The sequence below is a fragment of the Micropterus salmoides genome, unplaced genomic scaffold (genome assembly GCF_014851395.1).
Source record: "Micropterus salmoides isolate LMB-PRFRI ecotype aquatic unplaced genomic scaffold, ASM1485139v1 Ms_hic_scaffold_23, whole genome shotgun sequence".
NCBI classification, from domain to species: Eukaryota; Metazoa; Chordata; class Actinopteri; order Centrarchiformes; family Centrarchidae; genus Micropterus; species Micropterus salmoides.
In genome coordinates this window covers 22,384,742-22,404,673 of record NW_024041484.1, presented here as the reverse complement: position 1 = coordinate 22,404,673, position 19,932 = coordinate 22,384,742, and the positions used below count along the sequence as shown (strand labels likewise).

The 19,932-nt window shown below is 41.4% G+C and overlaps 1 protein-coding gene across 15 annotated transcripts in view; it reads right to left on the bottom strand.

Moving 5' to 3' along the window:
* Positions 1 to 19,932, bottom strand: part of celf2 (cugbp, Elav-like family member 2) — a 510,925-nt gene that overhangs the window by 59,597 nt on the left and 431,396 nt on the right. For all 15 annotated transcript variants that reach the window (XM_038738416.1, XM_038738417.1, XM_038738411.1 and 12 more), the window contains 2 exons: positions 17,203 to 17,399; positions 1,822 to 1,904 (listed from right to left, as the gene is read on the bottom strand). In XM_038738416.1, the coding sequence (XP_038594344.1) occupies positions 1,822 to 1,904; positions 17,203 to 17,380 (261 nt within the window). In that variant the 5' untranslated portion in view covers positions 17,381 to 17,399. The remainder of the gene's footprint in view (positions 1 to 1,821; positions 1,905 to 17,202; positions 17,400 to 19,932) is intronic.

The window sequence follows — 19,932 nt, the reverse complement described above, 5'->3', positions numbered from 1 at the left end:
CGTGCCTTTGCATGTCTGGTGGAATCCAAGCATTGTCTAGAGTGGCTACAATTAGCTCTGATGGAGTTTAATCAATTAAATATAAGGCAGTAAAAACAGTGATCTTCTCCCCAAGGATACACACGTTCATTCACACTGAATGTAAATATAATAAAACTCCACATGGGATATTTAAGTATCGTTAAGTATCAGGTCTTTATCGATCAAAATAAATGTGATATTACAGTTCAATACATATAATCTGTATCTATGATACAGCAGTTTTATATAAACTCAGACTGAAAGGTACAGTCTCTACCACGTGAGCTACCGTGATGCCATTTTTTGTTGTTAAAAGCTGAAAAACACTTATTCTGAAACTTACAGCCTTGCAAATAACTACAATCCAAATATGTTGGTATCCACCTTCAAAAAGCTCCAAACATAACAACCAGATTGAGATGCTGCAGGACAGAGAAACTAGCGAGGAGGAGGGATGACCAGACAGAACAGAGGGAGGGTGGGTGTTAAGGTGTAGAAGAAGGAGATTTCATGTTCCTATAATCCTGAAACTGCAGCAGTATGTGTTCTCCCCAGGGCTGTTTCACACCTCCAACAAGGGATAAGTGACTAACTCTCACGGTGTAGGAAAACAGACCAAATTTAACATACTTATTCCACAAGCAATTAACACGGTGACTCTGTGCAAAACAACAAGCTTGACTTCGAATTGGGAACCCGAGCACAAATCCCAGGTAGCTCTTGTGAGATTCGCAGAATCTACCCCGTCTTGCCCAGGGGAGCTATCCGCTGATCCAACTGACAGTAGCAAGAGAGTGCAGGCGCTCAACTGATGAGTTTCCAGTTAGCAGGCGCAGCCAAAAAGAGAGGCGGGGAAGCAGCCAATAGCCTAAGCAGAAGGGATCTGGGGGCCTCTAAATATCCACCCTGGGCTGAAAGAGCGAGAGTGTGAGCAGGCTCCAACCCACTTCTTCTATCGCTCTCCTGGGCCACAGGAGGGAACAATAGTGGAGAATGGAGCAGACAGCATGAAAGAAAGGCAATACCACAGCATCCACACACACCTTTATAGTCAAACTCATACGCAATAGTCCAGATATAGAGAAACCAGATGCAAGCAAGTACGTGTTTTTGACCCCTAGTGGTGCTGTAGAGCAATGTCTTGATGATACAGGGATACTACTGCCATGCGATCTTAAAATTAATGAATGAAAAATGACATAAATTAATCAAAGTAAAACAAAAGAAAAATCAGTTACTCATTTTATGTGTTTGTTTGATTAGAACGATCAATTTGGACCAACAGAATATGTAAAACCATAACACAGTACAATTATATGATGACAATTACACCTACGATATGATCCCATTGATAATCAATAAATACATTTAGCCCAGTGCTATTTTGCTACAACAGCTAATTCAGCTTCTATATTACTGTTTTAGGAGATTCTTCCTTTGGCTGAACAAACATTATCATCTGTCAAACCTGTCAAAGGGTTAGGCTACTTGACACCCCTTGATTTCACATTTTCAGATCAAGTGGTGGTGGTAAAAGGTAGCAATATGCTGAAAAGGGAGGACAAGAAGAAACAACCACACAAACCCAGATTGTCAGTTGCTCACCTGCTCACACTTTTTGTCACTTGGTCACTCACACGGTTGCAAATGCACTGTGGCAGCAGTCCATACACCCACACGCACACGCACACACACACACACACACACACACAGGTTGGGGCGGGGCTGCCTCGGGGTGCTCCTGTAAGTGTGTGATTAGAGGAGAAAGTAGGCAGAGGAGAATCGAGGACACACACTCACCCCTGTTAAGGTCTTTATGTTATGCAGTGCATTCTGGGCTTCAAGGGCAGCTTTCCTTGTGTAAAACGTGACAAAACAGCAGCCTGGGGAGAGAGAGAGACAGAGAGACAGAGAGAAGGGATGAGCATAAGGAGCAACAAAGAGCATTTTCTTCATTCATCTGCTTGGCATCACCTGTCGACCCTGGCAGACGCTGAGTGAATGTTAAGGACGAAACAGAGAGGAAGTGAATGCTTTTGGATTTGTTTCAACGCTGATGACTTGAGCCTCGAGGACAACACACAATACAAAGACACAGAGACAGAAAGAGGAGGTGGTGGAGAAAGGGGTTACCTCTTCATTAATCACTGAGTAACAGTTGCTTACTTACATTTACTAAAGTATTCACTCATTTATTTATTGCTCACACTCCCTCATTCATTTACTCACTAGATCATAACCACAAGGGTTATTTAGTCCCTTACAAATTCAAAGACTTGCTTCTGAGTGCTTCTGAGTAACTCGCACTGATTTAGTGATTTGCAGGTCAAAAGACATCTCGATGCCTAAGGGTTAGGCATTTTATTTGGCTGAAAAGCATTTTGTGTATAGTACCTGCTCCAAACTTAATAGTATTTTAAATGCTTAGAATACTATTGAAATAAAAGTTACATATCTTAAAAACTACCCAGATTACTCCAGAAACTTCCAGATGGTGAATGTCCAATGCTATTTCAATAGGTCTGGTGCAAGCAGGAAGCTTCCGGTCTGAGAGGCGAAGCCAATGCAGAAGTACCGTAAACCTGCATTCTATTGAACGGCCAGCAGGGGGGCGACTCTTCTGGTTTCAAAAAGAAGTCCGGCTCCATTAGACATAATGGTGCAATGACCCAACTTCTCAGCTGATTTATTACCTCGGTAAACACTTTCCTGATGAGTTTATAGTTTCAGTCGCTAGTTTCAAGTCATTCATTCATTCATTTAGTAAATTATGCTCCCATTTAGAGGAAAATAGACCATAAAGCAGAGTGTGCTTCAGGGCAGGATTATCTATGATTGACAAGTTGTTACCATGGCGACCTGTCAATCAGGCTAGAGTGACTCGTACCCCCGGCACTGTGTAAATTTAACCAGCAGCGTTGAAAAAGCTAATTAGGAGTTGGCTGTTCACTTTCTCTGGTGAGTACATTTAGTTTTAAGACTGTTGTTTGCTAGACAAAATTGTCAGCCCTGTTAAAATGACAGTTAACGTAAATTACAGATGCACCTAGCTAAGCGAGCTAGCCAGCTCCACACACGGCCGTTAGCTCCACCGTCTCGTCCAAATACAGTCACTTCCTGTGCAAAAACTCAACATGGCCAAACTTGAGGTTTCAAAACGGCAGTCCACAAACCAACAGGTGATGTCACAATGACTACGTCCATTTCTTATATACAGTCTATGGTCTGGTATTGTGCTCGTTTGTAGCCGTTAGAGCAAGATAACCCTGCTTCCCAAACAGAAACTGATTGCCATGAAACCAATGTCAGACTGAATGATGAGAAAACAAAATGGTACTTGAGTCTGATTATCAGGCTACTAAACAACTAACTCTAAATTTAGCCCGTGTTAACCTCACTATGCTTTCTCACTAAATCACTCACACACATACAGTACTGTATATCTGCACTCCAATGAATGTGCATGCACAAACACAGTGCACAAAGTAGAAAGGGAAAAGGGGATTTTGTCTCTTCCTTAATTTGTGTGTAATCCCTGCAGTTGTGGGCCATTCTCAGTCAGCATGCAAACCTGCACAGTCAGGCAAAAACCAGCAGGAGGACATTTAGGCCAGACACAGAGGTGCGACTCTCATTTTCCTCTTATAAACAGCAGCTGTTATTTATTTCATTTCTGTCAAACCCTGGAAAAATCACAGTATGGACTCTTGTCTGTATTTATGTTCCTCATGACACTTTTGACATTATCATCTAACAACCACAGGGAAATTTACAAACAGAACTGAAGAAGAAGGATGGATCAAGACTTTTTGAGCCAACCCTAAAATATGGAAGATGCACTGGTGAGTCGGTCAATTGTACAAACAAATAGGAAGCCTTGAGATTTATGAGGTGTCCTCAAGAACAATGACATCCCGCATTTTAATTGATGACCTTAAGCACAGCATCTATCTTAGACTTTGAAGCTACTTGTTTGCTCACTCAAGTTGGCATTTTGTAGCAATATGAACACAAACATTTGTGAATATACATGGAATAAAGTTCTAACAAGTCTGGACTTAGGCCAATTAGAAATAGTGATATTTGAGAGTTAAAAAAATATATTGGCCGAGTTGTTTTTTTAAAATAAAACGCCTTTAACAGTAACATAATTTGCTAGCGCTAATAGTAGCTAATGCTACAAAAAACACCACTAACGCTAGCTAGATAAGGCTACATGATGAAAGCTACAGAACACTACCAAACGCAAACCCCCCCCCCCCCAAACTTATTGCTAACACTAGCTAACGCTAATTATACTACAAAAACACAAAACAAACGGATGTTGGTATTTTAGTTCACATGGGAACCGAACTCCGGTCTCCTGGGTGAAGGTCGTCTAATTAAATGGCTGCAAGAGATCTCTTAAAACGTAATATTTGGTTGTTTTAAGCCCTTCAATTATTGATCTATATTGTCGTTTTCTGTGTGAGGACGGGCTGTAAACCTTACACACTGGTTTAGAGTGGTGGTTGAGTTGATCTGTAATGTGATTTTAATGGATATCTGGCAATCAATCAGAAACCAGCAGAGCATTTGAGTTTATCTTGCATTTAACTAACACAATCAGTCCTGGCTGACTTGGTTAACAAGGCTAAATCCACATTATCCCCAGGTGAGCAGCTAGTCTGTGCTGGTTTTAGCTTCAACATCTTCCTTCCAAATGTCGCAGGTTCAAATGTTTGGGCCTTCTGCCTCCAGCTTTTCTCATCTGGTGATTTTGGTGTGTATTTATTTGTCTATAGATGAGCTGAGTGCAATGAGCCATTGTTTTCTTTTCCATTGTGATTATGACACAAATAAACTCGGAGGAATGAGGTGGACTGGTTGTGGTTTTGTTGCCCATATCGCAGACATCAGCCCTTATGACACTTGCCCTGCAGTGCATCTTAGTGAAATCCAACAGTGAGCATCTGGAGCAGATTTTGCATCCGAATCCCAGAGTCCCTTTGATGGGGCTGGGAGCGTAATGGATCTGAATTCCTGTGGTGTCCTCTGGGTGCCACGGCTGTTGAATAGTTGGCCCTTAGCCTAGCGTCAGCAACGTGATTGGTGTTGTGATTCAAATGCTGCAGTGCCTGTGTATTAGTGGGGATAACTTCCAGCTTAGTGTTTTCTTCTACAACCTCCAGCGTGAAAGGCAGCTCAGGGTGTTACTTCACTAAAAACCCTAAGCCCCCCACTTCGACTATCAGTATTAATTTACCACCGAGAGTTTCACACCAGTTTCTACTAGTAAAAGGCTTGGAGATAAGAGAGGAAATTAGTTACGACTGGCAGTCTATCGCTGGGTAAAAAATTATACAATTTATTCGATGTAGGTCACCAAACTGATAAACTGATGGCTTTTACACAAATAAAACTCAAGTGGTAAAGAGGCGGCTTTCGAAAAGTTTGATCTCTGAGAGTTCTGCTTCATCTTTGCTCTCCATTATCATGATAAAAACTGGACTCACTAAGGATAAATTTAAGAAAGAACTACTGATATCCTTAAATTAAGGTTAAGTAGTAATACCAATGCTGTAAAAAGAAAGTAAAACTAAACAAATATACGCAGTAGAGTGTTCAAAGCATTCATGGCAAGGAATGGTCACCTTCTGAGTGTTATTAAAATGAAAATAGTTTGTGATTTCAATTGGAGACAAAACAGAGAAACCCAAAAAACTGGAATTTCTAAACATCCTTAATTTTATATTTAGGTCTCCATGAACTAATAAGGTGTTCTAAAACCTGATCCACACAACTTGCTAATGCCGACTTGATTCAATGACTTGTGCGGCACATTTAACAAAACCCTACATGTACCAAAATCATGCACAACGGAGACTAATGAACATATTTTTCACATGGCTTTTTGTGGAAAAGATACTGAATTGTCTCTGCCAGTTTACTACAGCATCCATACTACCTACTGCTGTTGGATTATCAGCTGAGAGAGATAACACTTCCTACCTGCCACCTCATATGCTGCCTGCACTCCATTCAAATTGGTTTCCCTACATAACAAGTGGCCTGCTGGCAAGACCTGATGGCGCACAGCTAATAAAAGCCATAAAAGTGTAAATTGTTCCACCCCAAAAGATGAAACAAAACAGGAGAGGAGAGTGAGGAAGATTAATAAAGCACAGTCTGTACACACGCACACAGTATTGAAAGGAGGTTTAATCGGGTACAATAAGTGAAAAGACCTCTGCAGGTGTATCATGGGTGAAATGCATTTTCCTACAGAGCCACACTAGACTGGAATGGTTGTCAGTAATACATTCTAATACAGTTAAACATTTGTTTACATCATGTTTATAAACCCAGTAAAAAGAAATATAGTATATTTAGATCATATTTTCAATTAAAATCAGTTAAGAAATTAATTAAATACAAATTTAATTACTCAAACTCTTCAATCGGTTTAGAGTGAATGCTACGTGTATACAAGTGGGATCTTTTAGCATTGCCTCAGTATTGTACATTATAATTACATTATAATTCCTATTGCACCTGTGTTCAAGCTTGGGCCCCTTGTGTGTGATTAGTAATTCCAATAGCACTGATAGGGTTAGCTGCTAGCTGTGCACTGTGAATTATGATTCCGGTGCCAATTTTTTTTCTTTTTTGCAAATCTTTATAAGGGAGGGTTAGCTTTTGGTGTTAGCATTAGCGATTCTGACAGTGTATAATGTGGAGGGGAGGGTTGACTGTTAGCACTGTGTTAGCCGCTGTGTGTTGTGATTCCCATGGTGTAGCCGGGCCTGGGAGCCATGCGGCGTGTGACGGATCGTCCCAGGTGGTGGGCTGTCAAGACGAGGATCAAAGAGCAGAGGAGTGGACCTCACACACACACACACACACACACACACACACACACTTACGCATACAGACACATTCCCTGCAGTGTTCCAGTTCCACCTGTTTAAGAGTCAGCACACTCACAGCTCACACACACAGAGTTGCAGAAAGCCAATAGGAGCGTGCATATTTTTTCAAGTGTATGTCAGCATTTATGCTTTTTATTTACAGAGACATATACTTGTACTACAACCTAAAACAAGTGAAAAAAAGTGCTGCAGACAAGCATTAATAAGCTCCTTCCATCAATTTGTGTGTATGTGTCTCTTTTCTCGCAGCACAAACATTTACCTGAAGGCCGAGAGGGCTCAGAACAGGGACATACACTCTGCTTGTGCTGTTGAAGAGGGACACTCAAAAACACACACAAGAGATGCGCACACACACAAACTCGGAGTGAAAGGAAGAAAATCTATTAGAAGCTGATGCACTATATGTGTGTGTGTGTATCAGACATGGAAGAGTGTAAGAAAAAGACAGACAGAGAGGACGTCAGAAAGAAGGGCAGAGTGTGTGCAAGATAAAAAAAAAAAGAGAGAGAAGAAGAGGGGAGAGGAAGAGCTGCTGTGAGTGGAATAGAGAGCAGAGGAGGGAGATGTCTGTTCATAAATGCTTCATGGCTGTTGAAGGGGGCCTTTGACTGAGTGGAGACCCACTGCTTCCCACCTCTGTCAACACATCTACCCCCTCCAACAACAGGTCGACCCTGGCTTCACTGCTCAAGACAGCAAGGCTGCAGAGGAGCTGAACTGTGTTCAACCTCATGTATTGGTATTTTGGGCCGTTGTTGCCTTTTTTCTTTTTTTAATCAGGTACCGGTCAGGCCACGGTAATAAGACCAATCCGGTGCGCAAGGCACCTCAGAGGTGGCAACCTGCACTGCAATTTTACTTTCTTTGTACATTTAATTAATGAATGTAATTTTTGTTGTAATTTTCCATTTAAAATGGAACATCTAAGTCTCCCCCGCCACAGGATAGGTGGAAAGGTCATCTTAGCTTAAGCAGCAACTAATCTACTTAAAAGACTTTAATTAGCCTGGGTTTCAATGCAGTGTCATGTTCCAGAAACATTCTCTTCTTGGCAGAAAAAATATAATTTGGATTCTTGTGCTTTTTATTTCGCTTTTTTGTTCCGTTGTTGGAGCTTTACAGTAACTCTAAAACTTATATATCAGCTTTGAAATCTAAATCCCACAGGTGTAAGCTCAGCATCAAACCAAATGAGCAGCAGAATCTGACAAGAAGATATCACCGTGCGGTGAAAACCTGTATTGGTGGAGTATTTTCTTCAAATGATGCAAGTTGAAGCTATGCACGACTGCAGGAGTCATCTCAGCTCTTAGCTAGCATTTTTTTTTTTTTTACAGAGTGTGTGCATTAATGTCACTTTTTCACAGCCCCCTACACTGTCACTAATTGGCCAAAACCCACTATGGTTGAAATGAGTGAGAAGGGCTGCAACACCAGCAGGAAAATAAACCAGTATCTTGAAAAATTAAAGGCTGTGGAAATAACTATACTATCTCAAATACTGGACCATCAGCAGTCTGTAGGTATTGTAACATGCCCAGATACCAATTTTCTTGACAATTTATGAGTCCAATTTCAAAGGAGTTGTTAGAAAGATCAAAATCAGGAGGCTAATCTGGTTGTTTGTCCTAAATACTTTCATGTGAATGCAAGTTGGCACATGCTGAACGGTAATGATGGTGAAGTGTGTAGTTTTTCAAAGGTTCTCGACATATTTGGCTTGTGGCCCTTTAAAACAAAGAACTGTATTTCCTGCCCTTCATAACAGGTTGCATATGTTTACAATTTGTGACCAGTTAGCCAAGGAGTCCCAAATTGAGTTATTTGAAAAGATATTTTGAGATCTGTGGAGGGAAAAGTATCTGGTAAGTAACAAAGAAAAGATTCGAGCAAATTTTGAAAAAATAATATATATTATAACATAGACTGTATATAAGAAATGGACGTAGTCATCGTGACGTCACCCGTTGAGCCATGTTGAGTTTTTGCAACCAGGAAGTGACGATACGACGGAGCTAACGGCCGTGTGCAGAGCTGGCTAGCTTGCTTAGCTAGGTGCAACTGTAACTCACGTTAACTGTCATTTTAACAGGGCTGATAACTTTGTTTAGCGAACTGCAGTCTTAAAACTAAATGTACTCACCAGAGAAAGAGAACAGCCGACTCCTAATAAGCTTTTTCAATGGCGCTGGTTAAATTTACACAGTGCCGAGGGTACGAGTCACTCTAGCCTGATTGACAGGTCTCCATGGTAACGACTTGTCAATGATAGATAATCCCGCCCTGAAACATACTCTGCTTTTTGGTCTATTGTAAAATAAATGGGACCATAATTTACTAAATGAACATCATGCTGTGTTGAAGAAGACTTGAAACTAGCGACTGAGACCATAAACTCATCAGGAAAGAGTTTACTGAGGTAATTATTCAGCTGAGAAGTAGCCTCATTTTCCCATTATTTCTAATGGAGCCGGACTTCTTTTGCAACCAGAAGAGTCGCCCCCTGCTGGATTTTTAATAGAATAGAAGCTTCCCGCTTGATTATAAATCAAAAAACGTTCTCCACCTCCAGGTTGCTGCTCTTGTCATAATCAAATGTTTGAGGTTAAATCAGCACAGACTGAGGAAGTTGGGGAAAAACAAGCAGGGGGACATGGAGGAGAGTGAAGCAGTAATGCCCTGCAGTCCAGCAGAATGGGACTATGGTTTATTAAAAGGGAGAAAAAAGAGAGGGGTGGGGGGTGTATCAGAGAACTTCACCCTAAGCCCTTCCACCCGAGGCAGGCTGCAACTCTCACAGTGACTCCCTCTTTCTTCCTCCAGGACTCCGGTTCGTTTTCCTTTCCTCCACACTCCTTTTGACCCCTGGGGTTCCACTCAACTGCTGACCCACATTAACTACACTCTATTGCAATTACTGCTCACACAGGCCTATGGGTGGCATGGGATGCATACTCCAGCTCTCTCTATTTCTTGCATTTTCCTCCCCCTCTCACTGTTCCATCTTTTCTTTCTGTGCAGCTGTAAAAATGCCCCTTAATGTGTATAATTTATGTGTGTCAAAGAGCTGCTGAGTGACAGCAGGGATGGGGGGAAAAAATGACAAGAGAGCGCATTCTGAATTTGACAGTGCAATAAAGAGCAGATTGTCAGATGGAAAAATAGGGAGAGGATGAGTGGATGGCTTCAAACAATGCCGCATCTCTGACGGGCATTTGGCTGATGTTCTAATCCTGTCAATGTAGGAATTGGTCCAGCACGCAGCACTTCACAAATCTATACAATCCCCTGGTTACTTTGGTGGAAAAGCACCAATGTCACACCCACCAAATCCTCCCTCACTCCCTTCCTCGCTGCGAAGACAACAGGAGCACTTTCCGGAAATCAAAGCTGCTTTCTGGCCAACCCCCGAAGTGCTCGAAGAGGAAAAACATTTCCATCTCTGCAACTTCTCTTATAACCAAGCAACTCTTTCTCTGTCGCTGAGGCATGCAAAAGTATAAACAGAGTGAAAAAAAATGACAAGCTGAGAATCCACACACACAACCACCCATTAAAATCCACCTGCAGCTGCTCTCTAATTGGGTCTGGGTAGCCAGCTAAAAAAGCTAACGTGTAGTTAAGGCGATATAATTGGCCGCTCTGCTGTAGGAAAGAATGAAATAAATCACTTCTCTGTCTCAGGTCGGCCCTGTCTCAACTGAATCCATTAGAGCAAATAATTGTGTTGGACAGCAAAGCGTTCGATCAGCGTTGCCACAGATGAGCGGGAGGACACAGTTGGCTTGCAGTTGCAAAACGGATGTCTGTCATTGGATGGGTGTGGGTCCCGGTACGCAGCATCAGAGCAAACCAGGCACTGAGATTTTCATCTGAGCAGTGATCGAAAATCAGAAGCTATAATCCGCCTGCACGTGTTTATCTCCAGGCTTGAAATTATTTTCCAAATCTTCATTGGATTTTTGTGTTGTTGTTTTTTTCGCCATCAAGATGACATTTCAGGTTAGAGCAGATTTAAAAAACGATGGTTGATATAAAATCTATTTCAGGGGTCCAGGTCAAACACTTATCAAGACAAAAAATCACCTCTTGGGGGGCAGTATTGATTGTACTTTTTGTTTTCAAGGTGGTTTATATGAAGGAGCAAACTGTTGCAACATCCTTTGTGTCTATCTTTGGTGCTTAACACGTGACTGTGTTGTGGCTGCTCTTCCTCCCCAGAGATCAGCTGTCAATCAAGCAGTGTGGGTGGCAACGTGTTTGTCTCTTTTCTCAGATTTGATTTTTCTACAGGTGGCCCTTTTGTCTTTGTCTTTTCAGCCATGATGTTTTGGCTGTAGGTTGAGTCACTTTTGTGCTGCAGTAATCAGTGACAGAAAGCAGAAAGCAAAGCAAATGCTTATTTATTTCAAAGAATATGTCATAGATTCAGTGAAAATATCTAATTGTGATTTTTCTAACCAATATTGCAATTTCAATTAGGATCATTTAAAAATGAAAACACTACAGGCCTGTATTAAGGGTCTACATGCTAATAAACAAGATATGTTCGCTAAGAATAATCACAAATTCATCAAATTTTTACATTAAAAGAATCAGATACGATAATCATAGTTGTTTCAGTCTATCTAGATAGACAGATGGATAGATAGATAGATATCCTTGCTGTTCCCCATTTCTAGTCTTTCTGCTAAGCTAAGTTAACCAGCTGCTTGCTGTAGCTGCATATTTAGGGTAGGAACAAGAAAATGGAATCAATATTCTCATCTAACTCTCCCCTAGAAAGCATGTCTCCCAAAAAGTCTAACTATTCCTTTCAAACTGAGAGATTCTGACAACTCTGTTCACCAGCTGTCTGTCAGTGACACTCAACAGCTGCAGAGATACCTGTAAACTATCTGTCTGAAACCGATGGAGAAAAATACTTTTTGAACAGCAAAATGACACACAACACACACAATAGCCAACAGCCTGAACAAAATTAACATTAATCAACTACAGTCGAGTAAAATTTGCAGTTTAAACTTTCTTTTGCTACAGCTTTAGACACAGTTAAATATGTAAGTAAGAGTATAATTAAAATTGCAGTTCTTGTGATTGGAAAATTGCACTCTTTTGAGCTGCGAACCGTTTTTCCTTTGTGTTATTCACAGGTTAGACAGACAACATCGCTTTATCAGACAGTAGTCTCATTTCTTGGCCTTTTAAAAAATCCTCTATGTATTTTCTATCACGTTGTTAACGACTCAATTCCATTCTGACCAAATGACACACAGTTCATTTATTTTTTGATTTAGATTCTTATTTGTTGTAATTTGAATGATTCCCAGGCAAAGTTGTGCACAGAGGCTCTTATGTAGGATAGAGCCTGTTAATGAAGACATTAAACTTATTTTGTGTGTGTGTGTGTGTGTGTGTGTGTGTGTCTCAGCAGCTCATGTGGGCAGGCTGTATCATTAAGATATATGACACAGCGCGTCCCCTGCCAAAACACAGACACACACTGCAACAAACCTGTCATGGCGCTTAAGGTTGTGTTTTAGCAAAAGGACCATTTTCTGTTTACCCCTCTGGCTCTCTTTGTCTCATTCTCTCTTTATCTCTCCTTCTATCTCTATCTCTTTTTCAGCACAAAATGCCAAATTGCTCCATTTCTCACTGGCTCCCGTCCTCCCCTGCTCATCCACTCATCTGGTTATTAACTCCAAACACATTAAACCAACAGTAGTGCCACAATATTCCCCAGACCATCCTAGTCAGAATAAAAAAAATAAACACACACACACAGCCTAAATGCACACACCTGGGTCAAACTGCAAAATGGATTCTGCATGATGCTCAAAGGTGATACAATTTAATGCTTTAATTTAATGCTTTAGGGCGAAAAACAAAAAGTCAGGAAACTTATTAAAGGAAACGAACTCATGCTCAAATTGTTGTCTTTGATTGATTACGTTTTGGCTTCTAACTCGCCTATAGAGGCTTAAAGAGATCATTTAATGTATTTGCAATATGGATATTTTGGATATATTTGGAATCATGATATTCTTTAATGCGAAAAATGTTCAGAATATGACTTGTGTTTGCTCGAGGAATTTTATCCTTGTCAGGCTGAAGAAGCCTCTCAAACAGGACTTGCGTCATGTGATGCCTTATGATTACAATAATAAAATAAGGGGATTACATTGATCCACAGATATCCACTTTCTGGTTTGACGTGCAAAACTGTATTCCAGCCATAGCTCTGAGCGAGCGTTAAGCCTTGGGTTTTATCTTTGACGTCTTCTAATTAATCATTAATTTATTCATAGCTGTCCAAATCCAATGCCTGCCATTTTAAAACAATATATTACAACAAACTGGACATGCTGGTAAAATAAAGAAAATAGGATAATTTTAGATACCTTCACAAATTAAGTTACAGCTTTCAGCAGAGACTGATGAATTGAGCTGATGTGAAGAACCCAAAAAACACACTAACTGTACTGGACTGGAACTGTGGACTTGAAACCTGGACTTAAGTTAGATCACAAAAATGAGACTTGACTTGACTACTTCGAGGCTCGACATCAGGTGCCTAAATTAAGTGCCTGGGAGAAAGTCCTGTGTTTGTTTGACCTATCCATCCACCCAGACATTCTTTTCTTGATGACATTCGCGTGTAAAATGACACGCCGTCTTTGCACGGTATGAGTCAGTAGTGAGGTTGGTGCAACCGGCTCTACATATTAAGAAAAACTACACAGACTAACCCATTTTAATTTAACAAGGCTCAGTCTTGTGTTCCACACCCTTATATCCTCCATAAATTGAACTTGCCAAATTTCTGCTGTCAGTTAATACTACCATGTTGTGCTGTTTATGTCTTTTTGTTGTTGATGTTCATTTTTGGGCTAGCAGTTGCTGCAATGTCAGCTAATGAGGATCCAAACAAAACCAAAAGAAGGAAACATGTTGTTGGAGTTGTGAAGTTCTTGCTGCAGCGGTGGAACTTTTCCTGCCTCTCAGTGGGACTAACAAACTAATTTAAATCCAAACTGCTATTTCACGAAAAAAGGAAAAAGTGCCTCTGGGTCGCCACTAGGGCATCAGAGTGGGCTCATTGCCCCAAATGGTCGAGATCCTTTTCAAACAACACCGTTGCTAATTTAAAATAAACACACCGAGGGAGGAGAGGGGCCACAGTTTCCCTGACACTGGTGAAATTACCGTTCGCTCCAGCACAACAGTGAAGCCGGCAAGGGGGCTATTGCAGCTCCTCCGAGTTGAGCTGGTGCAGATGAGGCCAGGCAGCTTACTTAACTAGGAGAAAACAACAATGGTGCTCAAAGGCTGCGAATAACAAGCCAGTAAGAGCCCAATCAAATGCTACATTTCCTCTTAAAACACTCCACCTTGCTGCACACAAAGAGGGTCTGCAAAAAAGAGGCATATAGAGTGATGACTGTCATTCAGAGAGGAAAAAAATTAAAGGCATGGTAGGTGGCTGTGTTTTTTTATCCCCTGTAGAAGTGGTGGTGACTGATACTCTTGACTCATCAACCACAAAAACAACTCATTTCAAGGATAGTGAAGATGAAGCAGGAGATATGAGGGAGCTGAAGGACAGGAGGAGGAACTCTGGCCCTTTTATTCCTCAGCAGCAGCAGAGAAAAAAAGAGGAGGGAGAAGAAACTGGTGGGGAGAGAAGGAGTCATCTCAAGGCTAAGAACACAAACACAAAGCGCATGACAAGTGTGTTGGTGTGCAAAAATGAATTGATTTGGGTCTCGACAGAACGCTGTCTGCAGGCTTTCATAAGCTCATATGACTCAGTCAGAATGAGAGGAAGCGAGAGAGAAGTAAAACACGGAGACAGAGAAACTAAAAACAGAAGCAGACTGAGTCTGAGTGTGTAGGTGCAGAAAGGTGAAGGACACCACACCTTTTAGCCACTGAAAATGTGATTAATGTGATTTCAAAACATGATCTTTATAGCGTGTCATAGTTTAGAATTTCTGTTAACTCATCTGCCTCTCCAAAAAAGCTTTTACAGTCATCCGAAGGAAATACGTTTGTATGATTTTGGTGCAGGAAATCACACAAAAATAATAATAAAAAGCAAACTCTGCAAAGATATTTTTACAGAAACAAAAAAGTAATTGCAAAAGAGCAGAAAAGTGGAAAGAGAAAAGAAACATCATACATGTTTCTACCATAAGCCACCCATTGCCAGTGTGTGTCCACTATACACTATATGCACACACAACAAATCTGCTTTAGCAAATATGTTTTATAAGAAACTTAATTCCATTCATATCAACATAACAAGAAAACATATCGGAACATATTTGTAAGCACGGCCGGATTACGAGGCTCTGCGAAAAACTGCGAACTATTGACCACACACCCTGTAAGCACTGCACTCCAAGTTCACCACACAACAGACTATACATGGCAGCTCCATTATATGCCCACATTATATTCCTTTGCTACAACATTACTGGACTAGCTGTTTATTGAAATTAACAAAACCAGTTGCAAGAACTTTTGTAGCCCGTGGGCATCTGGGGCCCTTGTTCAGTTGCCTGGTGTTCCTAGTTAGAAACGATGCCTTGTTTGCATGGACGCAAAATGTTCATAACAAATGTAAAAATAAGATTTTCACCGTCAAAGTATTTAAATCAATACATCAGTCAGTCATGCTCATGTGCATGCATTGGCCAGCAGCAGCGGTGTGGTATTGTTATGTTTTTCAAATTTAAGTATGTAAAAACTACCAATTTCTAGCATTTCATTGCATTTTTAAGGCAACTTAGTTGGTCAAGGTTAGGAAAAGATATTTAACCAAACCCCCAATATATAAGTTTTTTGTCAGCCTAAGAAAACGACATGTGAAACATGAACCATGGTATACGGTGTCAAGGAGCTGAGCTCTGTATGGCCAACCCTTCATCAAGACCTCCCTCACGTTTGTGCAATATAAGACTGTCACATTCCACAGTTTGGAAACAACATTGCCAGCAAATGTAAACCAGGCACTAATTACATTTCCTCCAAAATGTATCCGACAAAGCAAATAAGCAGTATTTAAATGTATTTTGTAGAACATAGGATTTCATTATGTGGATTTATGACTGTTCGCTGCTACATTAAATCATCACAGGGTGTTTCAAAACATGTGTCACAACTGAACTGAACTGCACATTCTTAATTCACTTCCATTTTTCTTGTGCACTTGCATTATTCACTTCATCCACACTTATTCATAAAGTGTTTCTTGCGAACTTCTCTTGAAATTTGCTTTACAGTTGGACGGAAGTGCCACGTCTCCCTTCTTGACGTCCTCTTTTTCTCTTCCTCTCTCTTTACTTTCCTCCCACTCTCCATGTCTCATCAGGAATGTCATCAGCCCCCCACTCCGGTTGATGCCTGTTAATATGGCAGCGCTATTGTCTGTTCGTTCGTTGCTGCTGTCTCTATTGTTTGCTTTCACACTTGACGAATTCATCAAAGGAAAAAGAAAGGGAATGGGAGAAAATAGCTGCAAATCATGCGGTTTTGCACAATTGACTGTGTAAGTCTGGCTAGGCGAGTCTTTGTCTTCCAATGTTGCACGAAATGTGTGTTTGCTTGTGTAATTTTGCATCGTTTGTTCTGCCATTATAGGTGGGATGGCCCACTCAGCCACTGACTGCTGTGTGTGTGTAGGAGCGGACATGGAGTATGTGTTTCTGTAAGTGTATCTGATTTCATGGAAGTGTGTTTGTATAATAAATATGGATAGTATGTCTTGATATATTTGTGTATCTGTGTCCATTCAAATCCCTTACTTAAGTTAAGGTAGCAACAATAAAGTGGAAATTGAAGTATGCATTAATAGTGATTCATACTTTCAGATGAAAGAAAGGAAGAAAGAAGAAAAGAAAGAAAGCTAACTAGAAAAGAGAAAGGACGGAAAGAATGAAAAGATAGAATGAAGGAGAAAAGGAAGGAAAAGGGCAATAAAGTAAGAAAATAATGATAGAATGAAGAAGAGAAAGAAAAGAAATGCAGGCAAAGAGGAGAGAAAGAGGGAATAAGCACGAAGAGTGGGTAAAGTAAACTAAAGAAAAAAGAGGGCAGAAAGTAGGAAAGGGTCAGAAAATAAGAAAAGGAAAGAAGAATAAAGATTAAAATCTAAATCTGCAAAGCAACTCCTACAGGCATCAGATTAGTTCGGTCAAGTAAAATGTACAATTTGAGCAAAAGAAAAAAAAACGTCAGAGTGTGTCCTGTGTTGGTGTACCTTTGCTCTGTGGAGGGTTCTGGCTGCGGTCTCGGAGTATGTTGATCTGGTAGACAGCTCCATACGGCTCAAACAGCTCCTTCAGCTCCTTCTCTGACCAGGAGCGCGGGATCTGGCCCACAAACATCTTGATGGCATCCGGGTCTGGCTGGTCCGAATGCTCCAGCGCCCCGTTCATCTTCCCGGCCGTGCCGTTACTGTTAAGGAAGCAAAGTACAGAACATTAAGAGCTTAGAAATACACCATGTTTATACCAAAGACACCAATAGCTTTAGACGCAGTCCAGTCACGGTTCATTATCAGGTGCCGCTTGCTCTGAATTTCTTAATCTCTACAAAGATTTTTTGTATGCTTTAATTATTTGTACAAGGTAAAATCAAACAAAGCACATCCAAAGTAACATGAACTATAGTACTGTGCTGTGAAAACCTCCACAATGTAAACTTTTCAGAATGTAAGAAACAGAACAGCTTTGGTATTCAGCTTTGTCACAATGCATTTCTCAGCGTTTTTTTAAAGTGGTTGAAAGATCTTTAAAAGTATTTCTGAAATTGTCTGGAACACTTATTTCTTTAGTTCATTGGAAAAATTCAACCACCGAATCACCAAAAGACAGAGATGCACAGTTTTCACTGGACAGAGACAATTAGTAGGGGGGGGGGGTCATAACCTCTGTCAAAATAAAAGAAAGCAATATTTCACCAGACAGAGAGAAACATAGAATTACATACTGTGAGTTAAACAAATGAGTAAAAACATTCCCTTTAGACAGGATAGAAAATATAGGTCAAATAAATTAAATAATCTCTCCAACACAGTGGTCTCTAAAACAGCCTTTAGACAATCAAAGGGACACTGAAACTAAAATTCTCTCTGATGCCTCAGCAGTTCCAGACAGCAGAGCAGGACAGCAAAGAGCAGAGACACTATGAATGTAGGACTGCTGTCCTGTGTGAATGTTTGTGCATGTTTGCATGCATGAATGAGTGAGTGCTGCATACAGCGTGTTTATGTGAGGTTGTGTATGCGGGATTAGGGTTCAGAAACGGCACAGTTAACCTCCAGGCCCTCTAACAGGACACAGACGCTTACATGCCAATTGATCTATATTTCCACATCTGGTATGCATATGAAATAGAGGTGAAGTGCTTTCACCCTTTTCACTACAGAGCTACAACACTTATCTTCATAAAACACACTCGTCTGTCACATGTTTGGATTGCTAACTCCAGCTACAGCTGCTTTTTTAAAATTTTTTTACCCCGGACGAATAAAGGCAAGTAAACAGCGAGATCCTACAGTGATGACAACGGCACCCGAGCAAGTATGAGGCAAAGTGTGACTGTTTTGTGGTTTGTAAATGGCTACACACACACACACACACATCACTGCCATCAAGGCCTGTGGTCTACTTAAGATGGCTGAAAACAAATTTAATGAAACCAAAGTCAATGGCTGTGCTGTTTCATTGCTCTACTTTCCCTTTTGTTATTCTCGGCAGGAGAGAGAAAGAGCATTATCTTAAGAGGCAAAAACAAAACAAAGCCAAATCCTGAGCTTGGTTAGCTGTCAACACTAATACCACCGTATAAAGCTCAGCAAGAGAGAAAAGAGAAAGAAGGAAGGAAGGAGGGAGGGGAAATGAGAGATATGGAGAGAAACTGGGAAGGAGGGAAAAAACATCCAGACCTTTGAACGCGGGCCATCCATCTTTTGCAGAAAGAGCCAAGGCGCTCAGCAGAAACGCCCAATTCTTTAAAGGACTTAAAGGACATGTCAAATAAAACGCCAGAACCGGAGAAGGAGTCAACGAGCCAAATCAGGGCTAACAGTCCTCGGGGCAACAACCACTCCTCGCTAAGCTGTCCGATAAATCGCGGGGGCCACGCGCTGAGGGAGACCCTAGGGTGACGGCTGAAGGGGGAAAGGAAGGTGGAAGGGAGGGAAGGGCAGCGGCGGTGGCGAGGAGTTACGGCCCCTATCACTGGCTGATGTTTAAGGTACATAAACGGCGAGTCCCACTCCTGCGAGACGACTGTATCGGACGAGCCTTGGCGGTCGCTGGGTTCAGATTGCAGCACATCATCCCTTTGCCCTCTGACTCACGCGCAGCGCTGATGTGTGTGTGAAAGCAAAAGAGCAGAAACAGAAAGAATAGCTGGAGACAATCCCTCATTGTTGCGCGTTTATGTGAGGCCTGGGAGGACTGAACGAGTCCACGGGTGAGACGATACAATAGCCGGTGTCAGAGGAGCGCCTCCCTTGTCTAGGACACTGTCCGCCCTGTGCTCCCTCCACCATTCACTCCGCCTGCTAAGACAATGAATAGCTTCACACTTGCAGCCATAAGGCGTACGAACGCTTACAGAACTGTCTTGTGTAGATTGCATGCTCTGTCTTTTCCCGAGGTGTTTGGAAGTAGGTGACTCTCCTCCCCACTACAAAGGAATGAGCGCCTCTTCCATCGCCCCTGTGGCCAAGACTGACAAGGTGTTATTGCAAGCAGACAGAGCTTTAGCGTATGTGTGTGTAGATGTTTGTGCGAGTGTGTGAAGCTCAGCAGGAGAGTGTCCTGGGGCTCGGATTAAGTCGTTGAGTGGATCCACTCCTGTCATGGCCTCTCCATCTCCCTCCCTCTTTCCCTCTTCTTTTCTCTCTCTCCCTCTCAATTTGAGCCAATTGTTTGCCTTAATGGCTTAACTATTGCTTCCATCACTCCAGTCTCCCTGC